The sequence below is a fragment of the Lepisosteus oculatus genome, chromosome 7, assembly GCF_040954835.1.
Source record: "Lepisosteus oculatus isolate fLepOcu1 chromosome 7, fLepOcu1.hap2, whole genome shotgun sequence".
NCBI lineage: Eukaryota > Metazoa > Chordata > Actinopteri > Semionotiformes > Lepisosteidae > Lepisosteus > Lepisosteus oculatus.
In genome coordinates this window covers 43,616,514-43,641,383 of record NC_090702.1, presented here as the reverse complement: position 1 = coordinate 43,641,383, position 24,870 = coordinate 43,616,514, and the positions used below count along the sequence as shown (strand labels likewise).

Below are 24,870 nucleotides of genomic sequence, written 5' to 3'. Positions count from 1 at the left end.
TAAGTCTCATTTTTTGTGAAATGTAACTGGCATTTGATGCATATTTGATGCATATTTTTAAAATGCACCCGAGACATATTCAGACATATCTTGATGCCATGCGAGTAACTCAAGGAAAGCAACTGAACTCTTATTGCCAGAAAACGGTTAGTTCAGAGCAATTTGATTTACCTTATAAAACAAAAACAAATGTGTGCAAAACACAGTGATTGTTTTACATGTATTAGGTTAGTAACTACAGATACATTGTCAGCCGTTTTAAGTTTTAGTGTATTTTTTTTAGTGCAAATCCATGGCCTGCAATACATACTCTTTTTTTCAATTGATTTCTTGCAAGAATTGCCACAGCATTTATTACGTTTATTGAAAAATGTGTATATAATGGGCTGGTCTACTTTCTCCAGGGAAAGAATTAGTGAAGATCAAGACTTCAATCAAATAGTAAATCACAGATCTGTAGTGCAGGGTTTACAGATTAACAGGAGTTACAAAGCAGGGGTGAATACAACAGTAAATTCTTTATAGGCATTTTTTTTTACTTCAGAGCAGAAGTACTATACCATTGCTTCAGTTCCAGTTGGTTGACTGATCCAGAGATAACCTCTTAACTATCATCTATACTGATGCCCTCCAAACTATTAGTCCTTTATGTTTCTATACTGCCCAGTAGTTATTGCTGGACTAATTGTCTCTTTCTTTTTGAAGGTGTTTACATCTCTAAGTACTCTGACTGTCTGCACTTCAGTCCGTGGTACCATGGGAAATCTGGCTGCATTGTGGCTTTCAAAGTCACAAAGGTAAAAGAACGTATAGTACTTGTAATGTTTTATTTCAATGCTGCTGCATAATGACCTTGATAATCCTTTCATAACTACTACACAAGATGTTGTAGTCACGTATATATCGTTTTATAGTAACATGCGCAAATTACATTTTGTTTTAGCATTGCATCATAGAAAGTATTATAAAGTCTTGTCTAGCAGTCAAGAGGGTTATGAAACCCCTATGCACCAACATTCAAATAAAGTGTTACCCATTTCTCTTCTGTTTCTTATGATTATTATTGATGTTAATGTTGCTACTGTTTAATGTAGAGTTTATGGTTACGGCAAGGAAAGCTTCTCAAAGACAATGATATTTCTCTCATGTGGCCTTTAATAGTTTTTGTAAAGTGAAATGTACTTGTTTTCTAAAGGCTATTTTGTAAAATGTTAAGAGGTGTTAGCATTCTTAATTAAACTCATCCAGGATCTATTGGTTTAAATGTTGTATATTATAGTTGTGGTGTTTGCTTACAGTTGTATGCAAAAGTTTGGGCACCCCTGGCCAAATTACATGTTTTGTTGATTTTCTGAGTGAAAAGAAGTTAACAACCTCTACAGCGAATAAACTTAAACTTGACATATTTCTGCAGATTTTAATGCACAATTACTCTTTATTTGCTGAATTTTAACAGATTGAAAAAAATAAAACAGTAAACGTGGCATGTGCAAAAGTTTGGGCACCCTATCAATGTTTCTAGTAGTCAGCTAACAGTCTTTCTATTCTTGCTTTAGGAATTTGTTCCCATTTCTCTTTGCAGAACGCTTCTAGTTCAGAAAGATTCTTAGGTTGTCTTGCATGCACTGCATGTTTGAGATCTACCCACAGATTTTCAATAATATTCAAGCCTGGGGACTGTGAAGGTCATTCCAAAACCTTAATCTTTCCTTTCTTAAAGTAGTTCATGGTTGATTTGGAGGTATGTTTTGGATCATTTCCTTGTTGTAATATCTAACCTCTTTTCAGACTCAAACATACCTTTGGTGATTGTAGCTGAAGAGTACAATTTTTACGTTCTGCACGTAAAGCAAGAATAGAAAGACTGTTAGCTGGCTACAAGAAACGTTTGGAGGCTGTGATTTCTGCCAAAGGGGGTGTTACTACAGTACGTACTGACTGATAGGGTGTCCAAACTTTTTCACATGCCACATTGACTTGTTTTATTTTTTTCAATCCATTAAATTCAGCAAATAAATAGTAACTGTGCATTAAAATTTGCATAAATATGTCAAGTTTAAGTTTGTTCACTGCAGAGGTTGTGTTAACTTAGAAAATCAACAAAACATGTAATTTGGCCAGGGGTGCCCAAACTTTTGCATACAACTGTATATGTGTAATTAAGATGATGTGATTGAATATCTTTACAGGGTAGAGTAAAAGCAGTGACAGAAAATTATACCCAGAAGTATACAAAACCTTCTACTGGTTATGATTGTCATGTTTCTGAACTGATTGAGACCGTGTCGTCAACAACAAGTTCTTTCCAAGCTTATGAACGTACTCAGGTGAGTTTTCATTTTTACTAACATCTGGCACTGGGTGAAGTATCATTAAAAACTGAATCATATGCCCCACATTTTGCGTGACAAATACTGGACCAGTTCCTCCAATTTGAATAGACTTCACTTTTGTGGCTTCTACAATTGTGTGCTTTGACTTGTGCAGGAGGGTTTAAAATAAAGAGGCATTGAACTCAATGCCCCACTTCCAGCTTTCACCCAGCTCTCCCACTGCCAAAACAAACCTGGAATGATTCCTTGAAGGTCATTTTGTTAGTTCTTTAATGTACTGGATTTATGTTCCTGGCAGAGTGACACCTCCTCCGTACAGCATGCGCTAGAACTGCAGGCTGCATAGTTTAAGCATAGAAAACCTAAATTAAAATTGAAGACTAACTGGGTCCCCATTGCCTTTGGACAGTAAGACCTGTTTGTGGTTCCTTTTCAGTATTACATGTATGAACTAAAGAATGGAGTTGCAGTTATGTGTCCCCGGCATGTGTGTCCATTTGCCATCGTTGGCTTTGTGTATGGTGAATCTAAGCCCACAGTCTCCGTGTTCAGTGAAAAAAGGTATGATACTAACTCAGCTTTCAACAGTTAATCAGTTTGTATCTCCTTTTAGTTTATTACGTTTTTATGCTGTTTTTCTAATGAGTAATTTTGTAAATGTTTCTTTTTTTCCCATCTCTAGTGCTAGTCAAGACAAAGCAGGTAAGATATATTTTTATTTGATGAAGAGTAATTTTTATTCAGTTATTTTGTAGCAAAATCTTTCACTGTTTCCAGGATTCCTAATCTCTCAGTTTCTATTGGCAGCCTGTCATTACTACCCATGGAGAGGCAAGATCCAGATCAGTAATCACTCCCTTATTTATCATGTCTCACTGAGATCTGCTTCAGATGTAATAACACCAATCAAGCTGTAAGTCACTAGGAATATTTATTTTATTACTGCTGTAGTAAACATTTCCTCTTCATTTGAATATAGATAAGGATACACTGTAAATATTAATGTTTGTTTTTATGAAACATAATTAGGGCTACTGTGTACTGGTATAATTTTAGTTGTATTTTTTCATGTCTTTCATTTAATATTTGGTTGTGTAATGCTAAAAGAATATATGAAAGGTTAAATCTTGCTTTGTTTTTCTAGACCAGAGATTTTGAAAATACACAGTGTTATGAGGATTTCAGATCTGAAGAATACATTACCACAGTCAGTCTTTGAAACCTCCATTACAGCTGAAGGTAAAAATTTCCGATCGTACACAATCACAAAAACATCTATGTCAAATTAATGTTAACCACAGCCGTTTTCAATTACAATTAGGTCTGTGTATTTGTTTAGCACAGTGCCTTATCCAGGTCAACTTTTACGTTAACGCTATGTTCAATAAAAGAAAAATATGTAAAGAAATGACAATATGGCTGTCACAAAACTGGAGCTTGAAGCAGGTATGGCTTTGAGCAAATTTTTATCCACCATTGATAAATTCTTGCATGTTGTTTGACAAATCAGGAGCACCAACTACTGCAGGCCCAGTCCATGTCATAATGACAGCTATAAGTATTGAGACAATTAGGCACCATAGAAAAAATTATAAAAAACGTTTTTATAGCGCCTTTTAAGGTGGCTTCTGAAAGCGCTTTACAGAATGACAACAACAATAAATAAAAATAATACACAAGATAAAACACAATTACAATGCACAGAGGAGACTGTGGATAGTGGTATTAAGAAAAGTAGGAGCAGAGGGGTAAAGAATGGAACCAGTTAAGTAAAGGCTCTTCATATAGGCACATAATTATTCACTGTATGGTCACACATATAGGCATGTCTATATGTGTCCACCATGTGACTCTCACAACATTGGGCTACTGTTTCTAAAAACTTGTTTGCAAAAGTTCACTTTGAATCTGGGGCTGTGTTTTACAGTGTTGTTGAACCAGTTTTTCTTTTACACTTGAAGGAACATGTTTTGTGCTGCATACAAGCATTATAGTTAATATCATAGTTTAAAACTTAAACACATTTAAAAAAGGAAAGAGGCAGTGTTTTCTATAAAAAATCATGTTCTTAAGGTTTACAAAATTATATTTGTTTTGGTAGCAGCTTCTTAAGAAGATAAACAATTTGTAAACTTGGTTATGCAAGTTGGAAGATACCTATAGTGCAATTCAAATGTCCAAATTGATGTATAACACATACGATTATGTATGGCACAGTTTGACACTTAGATACTTTAAGATTAATCTTTATTTGAAACTGTAAAAAAAAGTTTTACAGTTGTGTTGATTTGTGCAAAAATATCAGTTATTCATTAGCCTTAGATGTCAGAGGCTGGTTATCTAGTGATTGCATAGACATAATCCTATTTTGTAATGAGCTACACTAGCCTTCAGTTTTCCCAAGAGACTCTGCACAAAATATTTGAAGCAAATTTCCGAAAGAGTTGGTGTAAGCACCACCACACAAACTCTTTGTTTTGCGAACATTCAATTAACAAATTTACAGATTAATCCAAAGTAAAATTACATTTCCCTTTTCAGTATGTGTAATGAAGAGACTATCAGCTCTGCTCATCAACCCCCACGCAGCCACTTGGCATCTTTGTGCTATATTGTTACATGCTTTAAGCTACACAAAGCATTTTTATAATTGTCATCTGAAAATATCTCATCCTTCATAATATTCTTGGTCGTGTACCTCAAAATCTCAGCTACTTCTGCCAGAGAGTGAATCATCAAAGTTGACTGTTGCCTTGACAACCTTTTCTCCTTGGTCCTATACAGTATGTTTGCTTGAGAGAGTCCTGTCTTGTTGTAATATAGTGTAATACCTACAAGTACTACACATTTTATTTATATGCTTCATCACTCATCACTTTTGTGAAATAAATCATAAATCTGATGGCACTGATACTGGTAAGTACTAATAATGATATATCCCAAACTGACACTAGCTGTGGTAAAATATTGGTCACCTGTTATAATTAGGGAGTTATTATGTAAAGTCAACAATCCTGTTATTAATTTAGTTTATTTTGAAATGCATGTGCCCTATTAGGAATTCACAGCCCCCCTCTTTGTCTTTAATAGACAATTAAAAATGTGGTAAAAGGAAATCAATCGGGAAACAGGCTGAATTCATGAAATGTGCTGCTGTCTGGGCTGTGACTCACTTTCGGGAAGTTTTCTCCATTGTTTCATCAGACACCAAAGGCAGGCATCCAAAAATGGAGAATTGTAAACGTTTCCCAAAATCCAAAATTTTTGCATATGTCGCCTGTTCGATTTTGGGTTTGTCAATCAGAAGTCTAACACTGTTTCTATTGAAAATATTAAAGAAAATAATAAATTTAAACCAACATATAACAGATATGTTGTACAGCTGCTTAGCTCTTAACTGCAGACACTCCAGTTTTTGGGTACATGTTTTTTGCAAATTGCTTTATGTCAAATTTCTATACACCGAAGTGCTACCTCACATTCGTTGGCACTTAACGTGTAATGCTTTATTGCTTTAAAGGAGGACATGTGTTCAGTCGTGCTATAAATCACATATCGTAGAAATTGGATTATTAATAGTTGAATAAATCCATTGCATGAGTACAACAAACAAGGAAAGAAAACTTAATTATAACAAAAGTGGTTGATATGTGTCTCTGTCATTATCAGGTTCCATTTGGAAGAAAATTCTTGCCTTATTACGTTATAGAATGAAGTCTCTAATTTATGGTTTTACTCAAACATTAAAGCATGCATAAGAACAGCATTTTTTCACGTTTTGAGAGCTGTGGTACCAGTGGACTGTTTGGTAGTCACAATTACAGCAAAAACACTGGAACAGTTGCCTCACATAAAGACACATGTAGTAAGAATAAGCATAAATGACTATGTTATATACGTTTTTTAAACCTGGTCTGAAAATGCTTGTTAGCAACCACAGTTGCAAAAACTATCTAGGCATTCTGTCCCACACATTCACCAGAGTGTTGTCATCTATCTTTGCCCATTCATAACCATCTGAGAGCATATATTTGTTGGCTGCACACCTGTTTATGAACGTCCTTCTATAATCATTCCACACTGTCTCAAAGGCGTTAATTTAAAATACCAGATAAAACACCTTTTATATTCAGAAATGAAAATCAGACATGCATATCACATGGTTTCCTTTTTATTTCCTATTATGGCAGTGTATTGGTCAGGCACAAACCTAAAAGACAAGTAGATACTTATTTTGAAACCAGAGGGCAAGTTTTCTACCCTCCAAAAACTAGTTTCATTCATGCCTTATGGTGAACCAACCCTACTACAAAATAACAGCCAGACAGCAGTTTAGTTGTGGTTTCTGTACAGTGTGAGTCTGCTCTCTAAAACGGATATTAAACAATGAAAAGTGTTTCTCTAAAATATATAATGCAACTAGAAGATACAAGGGCTGCCTATTGGATCTATATAGAAATCTTCTCTCAAGTAGACTGGTAGACTGATTTCAGGACTGTATTTTTATGTATGCATTTAGTCAACCATATGGGTTTTAGATGCAATCGTTTATATCCTAATTATATATTTATAATTATAATATCATTGTGTTAATTATAAAGCCTACCTACCTAGGTGTTCTTTAATTAAATTCCGCAGTATTCCTGGATGGAGTTTACTGCAGTCTGTATGAAGTGCAACCATCATCAGAAGAGGATTGTTCCCTTCATGCCCTAATTGAAGAGCTGAAACAGAAAGGCTTGGTAAGTTTAGAAGTGAACAAACAGCATTTTGGAAAGTATTATAATATATAAATAAATAGAAAGATAATACTGTTGAACAGTAGAACAAAGAAACCAAAAAAGTTTATGTATCTGGTAATCTAACATGCAGTTGTTTCCCAGTCATATTCAGAAAGTATATTGAACACAGAGACCATTAACAATTGAATTTCTCCTAGAAGGCAAGAAGGCTGTGATCTCATGAAACAAGATGAAAAATACTTAAGAGAAAAGGTTTACACACTTTGCCAGTGTGTATGTGTGAGATGAGATTTAAAAAGAGCCCTTTTCACACTTCAGACTCTCTGAGGCTGACTAAAATAGTGAATGCCAGAACGGCTGAGTAAGTTAACCAGATGTGTGTGCACAGAACAGGAGAATGTGAGATGGAGACAGTGCAAGCAATCAAGAGAGAAACACACATTCTTCTGAGATTATATGTGAGAACCTGCTGGACAAGAAAGTTTGTGCCTGTTGTCTCAAATAGTAATAAATAGACTTAAATATGACAGATTTCACAGCTCCAGCTAGATGATATGGAAGCAGAATTCCTTCACTGCCTGGTTAACCATTGGCAAAACATGCAACTTGCAGTTTGAAGTCAGTCTGTGTTGTCAGAGCATACAGAGTCATCACTTGTCTTTTATTTTTCTAGTCAAGAAATTTAAAATGATGTGCATTTTGAAACATTAAAAACATTTTGCTTCTTTGCTTCTTTCATCTCTTTGCATTTCTCTGTTGCCATATGACTGTCATTGCAGATTGCTTACTGACCATATTTGCTATTTTCCAATGATCAAGTAGTACATAGTTTTGTGGTAGAAAAAAAAATATTGTAATGTGCAGTGAAGTCATGGACAATAAATTAGTCTCTCACCTGTCCTCTTAAAATGAATTGGTCGTGCATTCTTGTGAATGTTTGTTTTTTTAATACTTAACCTAACCTTTGAAACAAAACTTCGTGGATTAGCATTGCATTTGTTTAATGACATCTGTAAAAAAGAGATTTCCCTTGTCTGCATTCAAACAGATGTCGACTCTAGCCTTCCTTATTTTCATTTTAATTTAATCCCTGTATGACATATGCCATAATCACAATCCTAAACACTAATAAGACCAAAGAGCTGGTGGAGGTCTTTTGCAGGGGCAGAGTTGATCTGTAACCATTTGATTTTAATGGGCAGTCGGTAGAGAGTGTCTCTGAAGTGGTGCCACTGAAGTTAACAGCAGCCTCATCATGAAGAAAGCCCATCAGAGGCTGTACTCCCTACGACAGTTGAGAACGTTTGGAGTTAATCAGGAAGCAGTGATGCCCTTCTAGAGAACTGTGATTGAGAGTATGGTCACCTTCTCAATAACAGTGCACTATGGTAATACAACTGCCCAAGAAAAGAAAAGGTTGCACATATAGACAGTCTTCCCTCTGTAGTCTCTTTTTATGACAGTCATTTCAAACAGAAATCTCAGAAGGTGTCCATTGAACCCTTCAACCCTACCAGCTCCTTTTTTAAGCTTCTCCTTCTGGAGAGAAGGTTTCAAAGTATCAAATGTAGTGATGTAGTGTTGTTCAGTCTGAAATAGCATCTCCAGTATGTATAGGCCATTAGGCACCTCAATATGTATATCTTGGATGTTGCAAGCATTGTATGGTAGTAAATATAAATATGAGTGTAACAGACCATGCCATTTCTAATTTTAAACTTTGAATTTAAATGTGTTTGCATGAGTAATGCGTACTGTATATGTGTAAGTGTCACGTGAATTGTTTTTATTTTTGGGGGCTACACTGGGGTAAATTATTGCCATGTCAAAAAAACCTGATTGTAAAGTATTGTCATGTATTGTCAGTATTGAGTCTTGAATCAATTTTCAAGATATGAATAATGTGTTGTATGTATTTGTAGGCATTCATTCTACTGCTGAATGATTGTGGTGTCCTTATATTGTTACCATCTTGCTTTCTCACATTTGAAGGTAAGGAGTAAACTTTTTAAAAACTATCTTTTGACAAGTTTTAGTAGTTCTGTGTTTACCAGACATTTGTGTGTAGTTTATTCAATATATTGTTGGCAGAACATTTTGGCTGCTTTGAAGATTTGTATAAAATATTAAAAACGTGTTTAGTTTTAGTTTTTAATGAATAAAAGATAATCATTTTATTACAAATATTGACAAACAAATGTCACTTAGATTCTTACAAAAAAGGCAAACATTCCACACTATAGATTGACATTATGAACAGATCTCTGGAAGTTTATTTTTGTGATTTTAATTTTTGTTGTATTTTTAGATATTTTGGGGCATTTTTGTTTAGAGGATAAAAAACATGTATGTGTTTCTCAATTTGTCTTACAGAAAGCACAACAGAGAAGGAAGAAATATTACAGTGCCTATTTGTATTTCCTAACTCAAGAACAGTGCAGAAAGGTAAGTTAAATATGTGCATTTCACAGTGTTTTAAAACGCACTTGGGACATTTCATAATACCTATTAAGCATAAGGAAGTGTGTTAAGGTTATTCAATTATGTAAATCTAATAGGAAATGGACACTGTAGATCTCTTCCAGAACAATTAGCTTAATATTTGTGAATCAGAATCTGTTGTAAGATCTACAGTATGTTTTTTTTAAAGCTAAATGTTAGCTACTATGTTATGTGTTTTTGCATTTGTTACAAATTATGTTTTGTATTGAACATCATGAATATTTGTTTGGAATGTTGCTAATTTGTTTATTTTTATTGCAGAAGTGAAGTTTCCAGTGTCTGAATATCCAATTTCCTCTGATGTAATTCAGATCTTACCAGGGCTAAACTATGCACTGAAGAAAGCTGAGGAATTCCAGTCAGACCAGAATGTGTCGCCTTGCAGCTTGGTTGAACAGCATTTCCAAGACTATGTGACATTAAACCGGCCAGGAATTGTTGATATTACTGGAAAAGAACCACCTGTCTTATTTGACCATTTCGATGTACCCAGGACTTATAAACACCTTTATAGAGCTACAGAATGTCATAAAATGACTGTTTCACACTTACAGTCGTACTTTAGAAATCCTGATGTTTATAACCTTTCGGTATCAAAAGCTCTGGAGTTGCTGGCTGTAAATCAGGAGGAGGCCATGGATGTTGAAGATGACCACTGTGAGAATGTGTATTACTCTCTTTCATCTCCAGAGGTTTTACAGTCAGACTTTTGGACAGACGGTGATTCACATGGAGAAGTGAGAAGAAGTCCAGAGTTCAATGACATAGCTCAGGCAGAACATGCTGTTTCTGAGGACGAAATGAGTTGTGAGACAAAAATCGAGGAATCTCAGGAACGATTTCTGGAGTGTGTGGTAGTACTAGAAGGCATTGAAAAGACAGGTACTGCTGTAACTTGCAAAGAGCAACTTAATCCGAAGGTAGCAACTCCAACCAAACCCATTTCAGGTGACATGCCAACAGACCATGATGAGAGCTCCACAGAGAATGGACTAAACTTGTTAGAACCTACAAATGAAAAGGTCACCCTGGAAAGCCTACAGGATGGGGGTAAGAGCCCAATCACAGAGTCTACAAATGTAAGCTCCTCTGGAGATACAAATGTCTCATCTGGTAAGAAAGCGAATTATTTGCTGAGAAAGGACGTTTTATGTGCTGGAGCCCAACAAAAATGCACAACTCCAACTAGAAAAGCTTCCAGTAAACGAATTACAAGGAACAGCAATACAAAGTTGAAGATTTTGAAAACTGTAAATCAAAAGATCACTAGATACAATGCCAAAGGAAAAAACAATGTTAGTGACTCGCATCCCCCTAAAAGAAAAATGAAAGGCGACAACAGCTATGGGTTAAAAAACATCATAACTGACTGCGGAAAGGTTTTTATTCCACATGGCTCAAGTTTCGTTTTGGGAGATTTTGAATTCCCGAAACAAACAAGAATAGCCACAGAGGAGGACAAGACTCTGTGTGAAGAAAAAATGGCTGCTGATTCACTAGATGCCTCCAAAACAGAAGGAGTAGAATCTCAAGACTCTGGGGAAGTAGCAGATCCTGATGGTCCAGACAAGCTTGGTCAGCATGTAGAAGACGAGAGCAGAGTGGCACCTGAGAGGCACTGTGACAGAGGAGAGGAGCAAGGGAGAGCCTTGCAATCCAGCAGTGATGTAAGCCAATTTGTGAGGCTAAGAAAGCGAAAGAAACCTTTGTGTCCTCTGAGACAAAAGGCCACTGCGGCGAATCCTGAAGACACGCCTGTGGTGAGGAAGCAGTGTCCTCAAAAAAAGAAGAGAAACGGTGATGTCAAGATAAATCCCGAGCTTGTTAAGGTTGGCCCTGTCACTCATATGGACACGAACACACTGCCTGTTGACACTACCTTATCAGAGCAAACCTCAAAGCCAGAAGAAGGTGCAAAGGCCCAGATATGTGAAAGGAAAAAAGCAGCTAAGGTAAAAGATTCTTCAAAGTCGGCGGTAACATCTGAAGATCTGTTAAAGTCGCCCAAAAGCACAACACCACCGAATGCTTCACCGGAAATGAAGAAACAGAAGATCTTAAAACCTTTCAAAAAACGAATGAAGAACAGGATACCCGACTACGTGAAAGAGAATGGTAGGATTTATTACTTTTTATTTTTTGTTACAAAAAAGGTGTTATTTTGTTACTTCATCCCCCAAGTAGCAAAGTAAGGGTACAGTACACGTAAGGCCCATATCACATGGAGTGGTCTGAGCAGTTTCTTATTACCACTGAAGGAAAAACAAAAGATAACAGAGCTGGGATACTGGTGTCTTAGAATTTATCCTTGCTTATCTTTTCTTCTCATTGTCTGCTGTTGCCTCATGCTAAAAATGACAGTCACTTAAAAAATGACTGTTTCAGCTGCTCTCATCTCTCGAATGAAAATATAGCAAAATGTTAAATTAGTTACGTTTTTTTACATGGTCTGAAGATGTTTTTGGATAAGGGAAAAGCACTAATATAGCTTTTTCTGTGACATTCCCCTATTGTAATCTTTATTTTCCAGCTGTACTGCTTAGTAGTTCTCTCCTGCCTTTCTGTGTGCTTGAATCAGTCACTATTAAAAAAAAAACTAACAATATATTTATTTCACAAACTGGATTATAATGCTTTATTTTTTGTTTTCATGCCCTTTTTCTTTTTTTTCTTTTGTTACAGGATGGTTGGATTTTGAAACATCAGATTCATTTGACACTGAAAATATAGCACAAACTCAATCAAAGGAACTCAGAACTACTGGTTATAGGGATCTGGTGAGAAGTGAAAATACTCACCTGAGTGCTACAAACCATGATATGGAAAGTGCAGACATTTGTCAGTCTTCAGATGCACTGACCTTACTGGCTGATTTAGCTCTTAGCTCCAGTAGTAAAGTTTTAATACAAGAAGACCAGTCCCAAAATGTAGTGCTTGAAACGGAACATGGGCAAACAAGGGTGGGCGACAATGGAACTATGCAGCAAACGTTGCTAAGCAATTCTACCAGTCCTAAACTCCTCAGGTCCCCATTTCCCCAGGGACTTGCAGTGACTGAAGAGCTGATTCTTAATATAATTTCCAAAGAACATTCTTACTCACTGCCCCCATCCTATTTACTGTTGGGTTTGGCAGGTGTGCCTCCATCGGTTTCCACTGATTGCGCCGAGTCCTCCAGAAGCCAAGCTGAAAATATGGACAACATTGCCTCAGTTGGAGGGCCTTTACTGCTCCGAAATAAAGAGGCACCCTATCATGAAAAAAGCAGAAAAGAAGCAAGTATTCCTGAAAATGAACAGGAATGCCACTCTGATGGACTTGAAAGTCGGTCTCGACTTGTGTTTGAAAAAAACGGAGTTCTTTATGTATCACGAGAGTGGAAAGAGGAATATGATTTCAAGCTGGACAGCAAATTTACAAATGATCCTCTTGATAAAACTGTGGCTCGAGCTCTTCATGGGTATGTATCATTACCATAATATCAAGATTTGACATGATTTGATAGGTCACATCAGTATTGTTTTTGAAGACTGCTTTTTTTATGCTTTCAAAGTACCGAAAGTTCCAAAGTACTTAAATCCATTTTTATACTTAAACTAAAGAGTTGTTTCTGTTCATATGAGAGCTGCACGTCCCTGTTCCTCTGCTGTACAACAGGAATATTTATGTCATATTCTTGCTTTCTTGTATTTAAACAAGAAAGATGGTCGGAATGGCCTCCTTTCGTTTGTCAGCTTTGTTCTTTACCAATGTCTTCCTAGGTTTTGTGTTTCAACTCGAGACTTCTAAATGACTGCATGTTGTGGTATGTAATTAGCTATGTTTTTTTAAACATCTATTGTCTGCTCATTTCTTTACTTACAGCCCTTGGGATTGCAATATTGAGGAAAGTTATGAGCAGGTCCACCTTATTCTTCATATGTGGATTGGCCTGTTTTATAGCAGGTCAACAATGAGGTTTTTCCAGACCGACCCAAGTGATTCTGAAGACGGTGACCAAAATAAAAACGGACCTGAGATGTTACCAGTTAAAGACGTCTCAGAAAATGACCCGTCTTCCAAATCGAGCTCTGATGAACAGGACACATTTGGAACACAACCATCTGTAATACAGCTACCTTTAAATCCTCATCAAGGTGAGCTGCTGGATCTTAGGGAAGAAAGTAAGAAAGAAGGGAACCATGTGGAACCGAATTGTGGTGCCGTGGATGTCTCCAGGCCATGTGATGAAGTTTTGGATCTGAGTGTTCCAAAACGCCCTCAGGAGGATCTCTCCAGCTCCACCAGCAACTCAGAGCAAGGAGCTCAAGACAAGAATTGCTTCACACAAAGCAGAATTGAAGGTTCTGTAAAGGATACACAGGTGCACCATACAGACAACCTATCTGTGGGAACAGGTAGCTATTTTGTAGATAAGGTAAGAAAACCTTTTCATGCTTTTGAAAACTGTTATTACCCAATTCCAAAGTGTTAAAAATAGCCCCGTTGTTATCCACTTTTCCATGCTCATCTATGGGGATGATTCGGTTACCTACTCCCTAAAGCTGCAGTTTGTAAGATTATTTTCATCATATTGCATAGGTTAAGGAAAGAAAAGAAGCCAGGATTTTTTTCTGTGTTCCAAAATACACTATAGCTGTGTCTACTGTTCTGGAATTTTCTGTTTTACTGTTTCTGGAACTCATTCAGTGACTCTTACCAACACTCTATTTCTCTGTCATACGCCTTTTACATTTTTAAATCTTTTTCTCTAGATTTCCAGATCCAGTGATGATATGTCAGATACTGACATAAATGGAGAGAAGGAAGAGGAAGATGATGTTTATGATGATAACCCAGAAATTACAGATATGACCAAACTCTTGGGAACTGATAGTGTATACATTGAATTATGTAACAGAATAGCAAATCTGTGCATTTCTAAAAGGAAACAATTCAATGGATTACACAGGACATTGGCAAAGTCTGAGTTTCCGTTGTCTGCTTTTCACTTGGTTAATGTACCAACTGTCACGGGTGACAGAATGGAAAAAACTAGGAACAGCTATGTGCAAGAAGGGAAATTAAGTCATATTACTCTCAAATTAACTGAAACTTTGAATAGTGTATCTCCTGACCAGAGTTGCATATTCCTAGAGACTGAGAGTTCTTCTGATCAATTTAAAACACCCTCAACCACACAAGATGGACATGATACAAACAATGTTTCTAAACCAACAGAAACTATAAACAATGTCACTTCCATAATGGATCTCTCTTGTAGTAAATCTAAAGAAGATCATGCCAGTAAATACCCGGAGATAGATTCATTACCTTGTGGGATCCAGGAACAAGGAAATGAAAGGCTTACAAAATCAGTGGAAGAAGAAAAAAGTGCTGACTGCCAATATTTAGAAAGAGATTTACATTTCAATCTGTCGGATAAAAGCTTACATCGTGAAGATCAAGAAAGCACAGTTATAAGAAACACTGGATTCTTGGACCAGAAACAAGACAGGGTAATGTCTTTGGCGTATGCAGATGCAGGAGAGAAAAGTCAAGAAGGTGGTATAATGGACTCCCAAACTCCTGAGCCAGATGCCAACAGCAACTGTTCTGAATGTGTGTCAGATGAGATTGACTCACCTGTCCCCTCCACTGTCACTATGTCTGACTGTTGGGGCGTGCGAAAAACATATGACAATTACCCAGTCATAACACACAGAGTGGCTGGACATATTAGGACAGTCCAAAACGAGAAAAAAGAAGATTGGCACCTCAAAAGCTTCCTTGAAAAGTGGGAGCAAATGCATCGGACTAAGCCTGATCTGACGCAGGCATCTTTGGATTTGGAGTACTTAATTTTTTCAGAAAAGATTCACCAAATCCTTAAGAAGACCAGAAGTGCCAGTCCGTCCAAATTCTCCAGTCTGTCTTCATGGAGAAATTTCTCATCTGTGGCAGACAATTCAATTTTCAAATTGGGTCATGTTTCCGAAAACAGCAGGGACATGCCTCTTGAATCGGACACGAAAGAGGTCAAGGATAATTTCAAGCCTTTATTTTCTAGCAAGGCTGTTCTATGCCTTAAGAAACCTTCATATGTAAATGGAATAGAAGAACCTCATGAAGAACTGTCAAACATATCAGAAAAATGTTCTAAATCGTACAGGTCCACGATGAATGCTGTTTGCTCTGGTACAAAATTTCAGAAGCAGATTATTTCAGAAATGGACAAGGAAGAAAAGGACTTCCTACAGTCTAAAACAAGGACAGTTGACTTTTTTCACAAGCTCAGATTCAGTATGTTTGACTGCTTACACACTAACCTGAATTCTGTAGTCAGGCAATCACTCAAGACTAAGTACAGATTCTTTATCCTTGAAACAAAAGTGGATACCTTCTTTGAAAAAACAAAGGTAAGCACTCTTTTTGTAAGACTGTGAGTTGCAGTAGGGCTTCATTTGTGAGGGTTTGTGGAAAGAATCATTGTGAATAGCCAAATGTGTATATAGCCAAGTCCACCCCTATACGTCTCCTCTAACGTAGTATCCTTACATAGTGTGTAAGGGTACAAGACATAAGTAACTCACCCTTATATGATAATGCATTTGCTCATGATCCTAGTCTTCGGCGCAGTTAATTTGCGCTTAACAATCACCGGCTTGATTTCATACTACTCTGCCTTTCTTCATAAAAGACCACATTGGCCAGACCAAATTGTGAAGAAGTGAATTTGCAAATGTTCGGATATATTAAGACCCTACTGTATATGCAGAAAAGCTATAGGATATAAAAAGATACTCTGTATATGTTGAACTTCGAAACAAAAGGGAACACCACCTCCCTTGCTAAAAGAAGGGCATGTCAGCATTTCACTTATTACAAGGAACAGTCCTGTTTATAAAATTGTGTCTCTTTCTACCCTTGTGCAAATGCATGTTGAGTACAGTATTGATAAATTGGATATATGATATAGTGTTTATCAAAGAAAGTTTTATTTATTGCTCTCAGAGTATCTTTTATTCAATTTTCCATAAGACAGTTTCGGTCTTACCAGTGTCTGATATGAAAAACAACATTTACATAAAAGAAAACTAAAATAAACACTTGCAATGTGTGCTTGCAATTGTTTTTAAAATGTTTAAAGAGTGAATTTGTACAGTGTTGCTGAGAGGTTGCAGGATTTTCTGGTATTTAGATCGATATCATTTGATATATTCAGAAATAAAAGCTGACATTCTGTATTTTTGCCTCATATTTATCTTTTGATCTGAAATGCAGATTCAAAATTGCGTGCCACAAAATTGCCAAATTTCACTTCACTGTCACAATAATCCAAGAAGTCTGTGCCTTGAGAACATTAGTCTCAGATATTAATGGGTTTTTCTTTTCCGTAAGAGTTTTTTTAGACAATAGACTAGAAACTAACAATCACACTTTTGATCGCATTTCTTAAAAACAAATTTAACTTTATCTGTGCTATTATTGATGGTTCTTTTTCTTCCTGAAATACAACCATGTTTGTTTTTTAAATGTAGTTTTTGCCTCTAAACATCTACAAATGTTTTGTTGATGATATAGGAGGCGCTCAAGGCGGAAGGTCATGTGGGTGTACAGCCATCCCAGTTTAGTCAGCTTGATCAGTGTTCTTCATCCCCTCTGCTAATGGTCATCAGGAATGAAGATATCTCGGCAAACATCTGCAAAGTAAGGATGGAGAAATCTGATGGTGTGTTCTTGCATAAAGAGTGCAGTGATTTGTGTCAAAATGAGACCTTTTTTAAACATCATATTTTTAAACACTAAAAAGAATAGAGATGTATATTTCATCAGATAACTAATTCAGGCCATGTTTCATTGAGAGCATTTTACCATCCATGTATTCAGAAAGTACTCAGGAGATTTTATATCTTGCCATTTTTGTTTTAAATTATATACCTCTGACTGATTTTCCGTGGGGTATTATTTTTCTCATGCTTCTTTGCTTAACAACAGTTTATTTGGAGAGGGTTATTTTTTTGCCAATCATGGCTACTTCTAGGATTTCCGTTTTGGTGCTTGGAAGTTGCTCTCTTTGTATTATCCTTATCAAACCATGTTAATCTCTTTCACATCCACAGCAGAAATTATATTAGTTTGAGGAAAATAATTTAGATGTGCTGTTGAAAAATCTGCCAGCATCAAAGAAAATGTTGATCGACCCCATATAACTGTTGAAGAGGATAATTCTGAGGATTCAGCCAATCTCTCACAAGTTATAGCGTTGTGGTTTGATTTTGCAGTATATTCTGGGGTGGAACAGTTAGGCGTCAGGCAGGTATATCTGGCTCACTGCTGTTGAATAGGAAGCAAGTCTAGTAGACTTCAAGAAGGTTTGTGCCACTTTATGCACTAAATATTCTGTTGCATTAACCTAATTGTACGTTTCTTTTCCTCTGCTGACTAGATTCCGCACTTGTTGGACCTAAAGAAGATGCCAGATGTTTTGTTTGCTGGGGTGGATTGCCCTGACGACATTCTGAACTGCACTTATCAGGAGCTGTTCACCAGAGGGGGGTTTGTGGTGTGTGATGGTGCGGTGCTGGACACACTAACACTAGGTATGAGAGCAGCAGGCAGCAAAGTGACCGAGACCGTTTACAAGTTGTGATTATGTGTAAGAGCAAAACTAAGTATGTTCTTTCCCCTCTATATTTAAATGGCTGTTTGTCAAATCCCATTTTCAATTTCTCTCTTTGCCCATTTCTTTTGGAAAGAGGAATTCCTTTTTAAGTAGAATTCTTGCTTTTCTAGGCACTACCACACTGGATGAATTATTTAGAAATGTAGTTAGTTTTACCTTTATCTTAACGTTTTCACAAGCTGGTTAATTTTCATTCAGAGCAAGATTACTTTCTTCAGTAAATGGTATCTTTTTATCCTTCAAAATTACTGTTGACTAATTCCTTTACTGTTATGTTTTTAACATTAACTGCAAACAGTATTTATATGCTAAAATTAATATTTTGTGCAATTTTTAAATAAACATTTGTAGTGTCATTGTGTTTTCAATAATCAGGAACATGCATAGATATAGTGCTTATTCTGATACATTACGACCAGTAATCTTTGTGTTGTTTCAACCCAGATTTTTGAATCGGTATCAGTGACAGGATTTCCTGCTGAGCATTTTATAGTTGCAGTAAACCATGTGACTGGTTCAGAAAGCGTACTGGCAACCAATAAGATATTGATGGTGACTGAAAATAAGACATACGAGGAGATTTTATTAACTCTGTGAGTTTTTGTCTTTCACCATAACAGATCATTTCAAGAAAATGGTGAGCGTCCTGGAGGAACAGGGTCAGAATGGAAAGTGGAAGTGGTTTCTGCACTACAAAGACTGCAGAAGGCTCAAAGAAAATGGAAGGTAAAATAGAATCAATGGCAGTTTTTATGTGGTTACAATTACTTTAGCTTCCTTGACTATAGTAGTTGTGTGTAATTGCTACAAAAGCATTTTACAGTAATCTCTTGTTATGCATGACAAACTTGTTCCTCAAAAACTGCTTGTAAAGTGAAAACTCTTACAACAGAAATTAAATTCCCATTACTTCCTGTGTGATATTCCCTGATAGGTTCCAGAACTCAAACATGTTCCCTCAAACACCCAAATGTCACCTTAATACAGCACAGAACAGTACCTTGTAATGAAAACAATAACATGGCTGATTAATTATTCGAGTAAAATGCTTAAAGGTATTAGTTGGTGCATAATCAATAGGTAGGAAAATGGTAACACTCCTGCGTGTGCATTGTTACAGTTGTGATCAGATCCGTGAGCACTAATTAATATCCTGTAATGTATGCACTCAACAAATTATATTTTATTTTTAATGTTAAAACATAAGTAAATTCCTTATCCAAGTAGATGTATGAAAAGAAGAATCATGGCAGTGCTTTACAAGAGCGCAGCTCTTAAGAGTGAAAATCTGCTTGTTACTTTAAAAAACAGGTAGGAATTACTACATCTCGCATAAATTACTACATCTCGTTTCATGTATAGTGAGGAATTAATGTAGTGAAGTTTGTTTTGTGTAAAATTTGGTTCCGAGAGGATTTTTCACCCTTTACAGAGTTTTCAGATGTCCTTTTTGAATTGTTGCTTGATGAAGTATGCCAGTGTTTTTTTATGCCAGCCTTACTTTAAAGCTCCTGTATCACTGAGTTTGCTGAGTTTGTACAAAGTTTGTTGACTTTTTTGGGTAGATACAACTTCAGCAAAAACTGAAATCACCAGAACAGCAAATATTTTTTTTTAAATGATCATGTGTGGCCTTTGGAGTGGGTCGATCGGTAAAGACATTCAGCTGAGCACAGGTTTAGCCGTACAAACCAGGTGTCTGGTTTGAGCCTGGATCATGTCACTAGCCGACTGCGACTGAGATTCCCCAAGTTGCAAGGCACCACAGGTTTAGTGATCTCTGCGGCCTCCCCAGTGTCTGCCGGCATGGGGTTGTTGCCTCAGCCGGAGCTGAAACTGTGCTGGCGCTGTTGTTGCCTGTGATGTGTTAAAAGATTAGTTACTTGAAGGTGGGTGGGCTGGGGGAGTCGTCTGCCTACTCCTCTTCATTCTAAATTCAACAAATTCTGAAATCTTCATTTACAGAGTAAACGTTAAATGTTATAATTCCCACAGAACAAGCATAGAAGATCATACCAAGCAACACTTCATAGACTGCTGTCAAGAAGCTGATATCGTAGAAGTTCTTCCATACCATGAGTGTGACCTGATTTCACAAGAGCGACCTGACTACTTCAGCTGCTTGTTACGGTTGCAAGTGCAACATGTCACTGCAAGGTTTGCTGTTTTCATAACAGGTGAGGTGGCGTTCTCCGTCTTAATCACCTTGCTAACTTCCTGAAATCAGGGTAATGTGTAACTACCAAAACATGTACAATAGTATAAGCATCTAGTATAAGCTTTTTCTCTTCTTGATCTATATCAGTAATTCAATTTCTGATATAGATTCTGATCTACTAAGCAGAGTATTCAAATTTGCAGATGATATAAGAATGAGGAAAAGAAAGGCATCAAAGGAATTGCAAAACATCTGGGATTTAGCAGATATTTGGCATATGAATAACATTGTCTTGGATATTCACAGCTGTTCACGTAGCTTCTACTTTGAACTAATATAGACACTGTGACTAAGCAATTAAAAATCTGTGGCATTGGCTGTTTGCCTTGGGTTGTTGTCATGCTGAAAGGTAGACATCTGTCTCAGTTCAGCTTTCTCGTAGAAGGGTAGCAAGTTATCCCTTTAAGGACTTTTTTATACTTTGCTTCATTAAATTTCCCTGTCCTTGTCCTGACAAGTCCCTGTAGATGAGAAGCATCCCCATAACATGATGCTGCCACTACCGTTCTTCACAGTAGGGACAGTGTTCTTTGAGTGATGTGCTGTGTTTGGTTTTCTCCAAACATAATGCCTTGCATCTAGGCCAAAAATTTCGATTTTTGTTTCATTGGACCACAAAATGTTTTGTCACGTTTGCAGTATCAAATAAAAATATAGTATCATATAATATTTTTTGGTTTTCAGTAATGGCTTCCTTCTTGTCCAGCTGCCATACAGGCGAGATCTGTGGAGTGCTTGGGATATTGTGGACACATGCACTCTTTGATCAGTCTTGGCCATAAAAGCCTGTAGCTCCTTCAATGTTACCATTCACCTCTTGGTAGCCTCTGATCAGTCTCCTTCTTGCTCAGGTATCCAGTTTGGAGGGACAGCTTGATCTAGGCAGAGTCTTGTTGGTGTCACACACCTTCAACATATAAATTTCTGTACTTAAAAGGATATTCGGGACCCAAAATCATTCTTTAAAAAGCAGATCATTATGGGAATCTGTACAAAGTTAGGTTCTGGGTTTTATGTCTGACAGAATTAAGTATTACACTGTTTAATAGGACTAATCCTTATTAAGAGTTGTTCCAATTGTAAACGCATGGATTGCTACAGGAATGTAATAGTTGGCCTTTATGTACTTTTTTTTAAACTTTGATTCACATCAGAATCACCCTTTAAAACACAAGGACTGCCAAAGTAAAGGATGTGCAGATCGGTGTTTTGTAATTTCTTTTTCAAGTAAATGTTTTTGTAGCCTGTATCTCCTCCATCTTGTTGATACCAACTGACAGCAGCTATTCTGTTGAGATAAATGTATAAAGTCGTAAAAAGAACAGCTGCAAATGTGGCAATGTTCTGCATAAGCTTCCTATGATCAGTTCTTGACACTGGTAATAAAAAATTGAAATAATACAATGAATCAAAAGACTGGTTCAAGGGAAGAGGAGACAGCTCTTACTGGGAGCATAAAACACAATTTAATATTTTTTCTGTTTTCAGTCGTGCCACTTCAGATCAGTCTCTCTTTCCTTTTAGTTGACACAACATCCCTGCATCACGAAATCGTCTTCACTTCTCTCCGTTATCAAATGTATTCTGATAGTCTCTCGCCCAGTTCCATAGTCATTTATGAATGTGCTGTCTATTCTCTTTGAAAATATTGTCGCGGTACTTTTTCTTAGATAAAATTGTAAAACTATTGTTTATGACCTCTGAATTTTTATTAAATGTTTTCTGTTATGTGTAGTATGTTTTGTATAGTATTTGTAATACGGCATGTTATTTGTAGTAAGTTAATCATCGTGACATGGTATTTTTCTTCTTTTTCCCTAGACAAACCCGAAGATACGTTTGGAAAACATGGGATTTTAGCGACAAACATAAACACTTTTTTTTACATATTTCAAAGTGGAAAAACCTAATAATACAACTGATTTTGTTGTAAATAGCTGTTCCATTTTGTACTAGAAGTTGTGCAGCCCTGATAATATAAAGTTTTATATTGAGTTTTGTATTTCTTATTGGTTTTTCAGAAGGTGCCCATGAAATTCCTCCAGCCTTCCATTACCGTCTTATTTCCTTTATGAGTTCAAAATACCTCTGAATCCATTTAAAAAAGATAAAAATTGAACTTGGATTTTTTTATGATGTACCTAGATAGTTTGGAATCACTAGTTTGAAGACCCTACTCTTAATCAACCACGTCTGTACCTGTTTTGGGGAGACAGACTCCTTGATGTGTTCCTCTGACCCCTGCAGAGCCAACATTGTGAGCTCTTTAGCACCTGAGAAGTGAATTCACACTGAATGGAGAAGAATCATGTCTCATTAATAAGTTTCACTCTCAACCTAGTGATGCCTGTACTTCAGGTGGCTGCCCATGCTAGTTGAACTGCTTGGAATGCCTTTCAAAGAAAATGAATAGCTAGTAACTATGTCCTGACCTGGGAACAGTCCTATCCTGAAGACTCAGAACAGACTACAGCAATTTGGAGGGTTTTTTTCTGCGCAGATAAGATATATTAACAAAGCACAGTGGTATGTAATTGAGTTACCCAATTCCCTAATTGTGTGTGACACAAATGCAGTCCAGCGTGGATGCACCCAAGAATCTTGGGATGCACTAATAATTTTTCATACTGCTGTGTTAAGTGTAGTGATTTTCAGAGTTTTAAGTTAGAATTGCCAGTTATTATTTTATCTTCTTGTCATTGTGGAATTGTCATTTGTCTTTTGACACACTATAAGCCCTGGCAGCTGTTTACAGGAAGTTTGAAATCAATTGGAAGCAATACATCTTTCACGAAGACACTGTAAGGAAACTCCTTGCCTTTTTCAGTCTGCACAATCGAAGGGACAGGAAATGTCTTCAGGTTTGCTATCCAAAAAAACTGTCATACATAAAGGCAACATGACCCCTGTAGAAATACTTATTTTCAATTGGACTTTCAATGTTTCAGCATAAAATGTTCTCATAAAATAAACAAACATAAAATGTTCTCATGTTTGTTTTCCTAAAATGAATTTATATTTTGATTTTAAGTGTTGTAAATTTTATTTAGACGGCATACCCACATATTTGTGGATGAGGTTCTGTTCTATAATAGCTATTCTGTAAATAGATTTAGAGCAAAAAAAAACTTGGACTTTGTTTCCCAAATGGTTTATCATTTTTTAAGATATATTTTTTACAAGGGGGATAATTTATAGCAAGTGTGTTTTTATTGATGGTTAATTTATAAACAGCATGCTTATTTTTTAAGATATCCAAACAACACGATTGAAATTGTAGTGATGTCACCTCATACTTCTGTAACAGGGTGGCTTTAACACAGTCTGGACAAACTGGACAAGGGTACAAGATGAAGGCTGGTGACAGGGATTTCCGGCCTGTAAATGAAAGGATTTACAATGGACTGTAAGGCTGTTCTGTACGGACTGGTCCTGCTCACTTTTTACTAGATTTTACTTTTCTGTTTTTATGTGCTATATTACCTTTGTGAGAAATCATTGCTGCTGTGTTTTGGCGCTCAGATGTTTGTTCAGTTGCATTATATAAGCTGCTCTAAGAAGAAGGAGGGAATTACATTTACAGGTCTGTCAGAAACACAATAACCTGTATATATTTTTTTGTTGTAATATTTCATTACTAAAGGAAGAAGAATGTCCCTGTATTGTAGCTATCTTGGTGTTGATTTTGTGTGATTTTACAGAATCTTATGCAACATGGTATTGTAAAGTCCAAAGGCCATGGCGTGCACCTCTTTTAAATATACTCACAAGGTGAACAACATATTCTTTATTTTTTTCATCTGAACAGCATCTGTTCTAGAATGACTTTGGGTAAAGGAATATCAATATGCTGAAACGCTAATAAAATTCTAGGTTTTCAAATAAGTGTTGATACAATTCCCCTTCACCTCTATCCATTACCAGAACTTCGTAGTCCTGATAAGGGACACAGAAACCAAGAGCTTATTGTAGAAGCACAAAGCAGGACTGGAGACACACTTGATGGCACTTTAGTCCATCAGATGGCAACCCCCGTACGTTATGAAACTTAAAAATAAGACAGATCTTCACAAATATCAGAAATCAGAACTGTGTTTTTGAGTGTCCCTTTGTACAGGGTTCACATCCGCTAATTTGACACCAGATAAGCCAGTAATAGATGTTCTTAAATCAGAAATATTTTTACAAATCTAGGAGGTTTGTGTGATGTATTATGATGAGTTCTAATAAAGAGGGGGGGGGTAAAATAAGGTAAAATTAAGAATCAGGTTCTGACACCAGCTGGCATGGCAAGCAAACACTGTAGTTCAAGTAGGTAGCTCCGTCAGCCTGCATAGGCTGCAAAGGAAAATGCTGAAAAGAGAAGGAAAGAAACGTGTTTTGGCTGTGGAGCCTTCTTCAGGTGTGGCC

The 24,870-nt window shown here is 36.6% G+C and overlaps 1 protein-coding gene across 2 annotated transcripts in view; it reads left to right on the top strand.

The window, feature by feature from the left end:
- Positions 1–24,345, top strand: part of tasor2 (transcription activation suppressor family member 2) — a 33,743-nt gene extending 9,398 nt beyond the window's left edge. Inside the window, exons 5-22 of one of the 2 annotated variants that reach the window (XM_015352313.2) lie at positions 706–797; positions 2,190–2,327; positions 2,770–2,894; positions 3,016–3,035; positions 3,141–3,246; positions 3,478–3,572; positions 6,972–7,075; positions 8,998–9,067; positions 9,449–9,520; positions 9,839–11,692; positions 12,713–13,037; positions 13,442–13,994; positions 14,332–15,975; positions 17,141–17,266; positions 18,006–18,159; positions 18,863–18,968; positions 20,238–20,419; positions 22,282–24,345. In XM_015352313.2, coding sequence (XP_015207799.2) covers positions 706–797; positions 2,190–2,327; positions 2,770–2,894; positions 3,016–3,035; positions 3,141–3,246; positions 3,478–3,572; positions 6,972–7,075; positions 8,998–9,067; positions 9,449–9,520; positions 9,839–11,692; positions 12,713–13,037; positions 13,442–13,994; positions 14,332–15,975; positions 17,141–17,266; positions 18,006–18,159; positions 18,863–18,968; positions 20,238–20,419; positions 22,282–22,370 — 5,855 coding nt within the window. In that variant the 3' untranslated portion in view covers positions 22,371–24,345. Of the gene's footprint in view, positions 1–705; positions 798–2,189; positions 2,328–2,769; positions 2,895–3,015; positions 3,036–3,140; positions 3,247–3,477; positions 3,573–6,971; positions 7,076–8,997; positions 9,068–9,448; positions 9,521–9,838; positions 11,693–12,259; positions 13,038–13,441; positions 13,995–14,331; positions 15,976–17,140; positions 17,267–18,005; positions 18,160–18,862; positions 18,969–20,237; positions 20,420–22,281 lie in introns of both variants that reach the window. The other variant, XM_015352312.2, reaches the window with a different exon arrangement.
- The last annotated feature ends 525 nt before the right edge of the window (positions 24,346–24,870 follow it).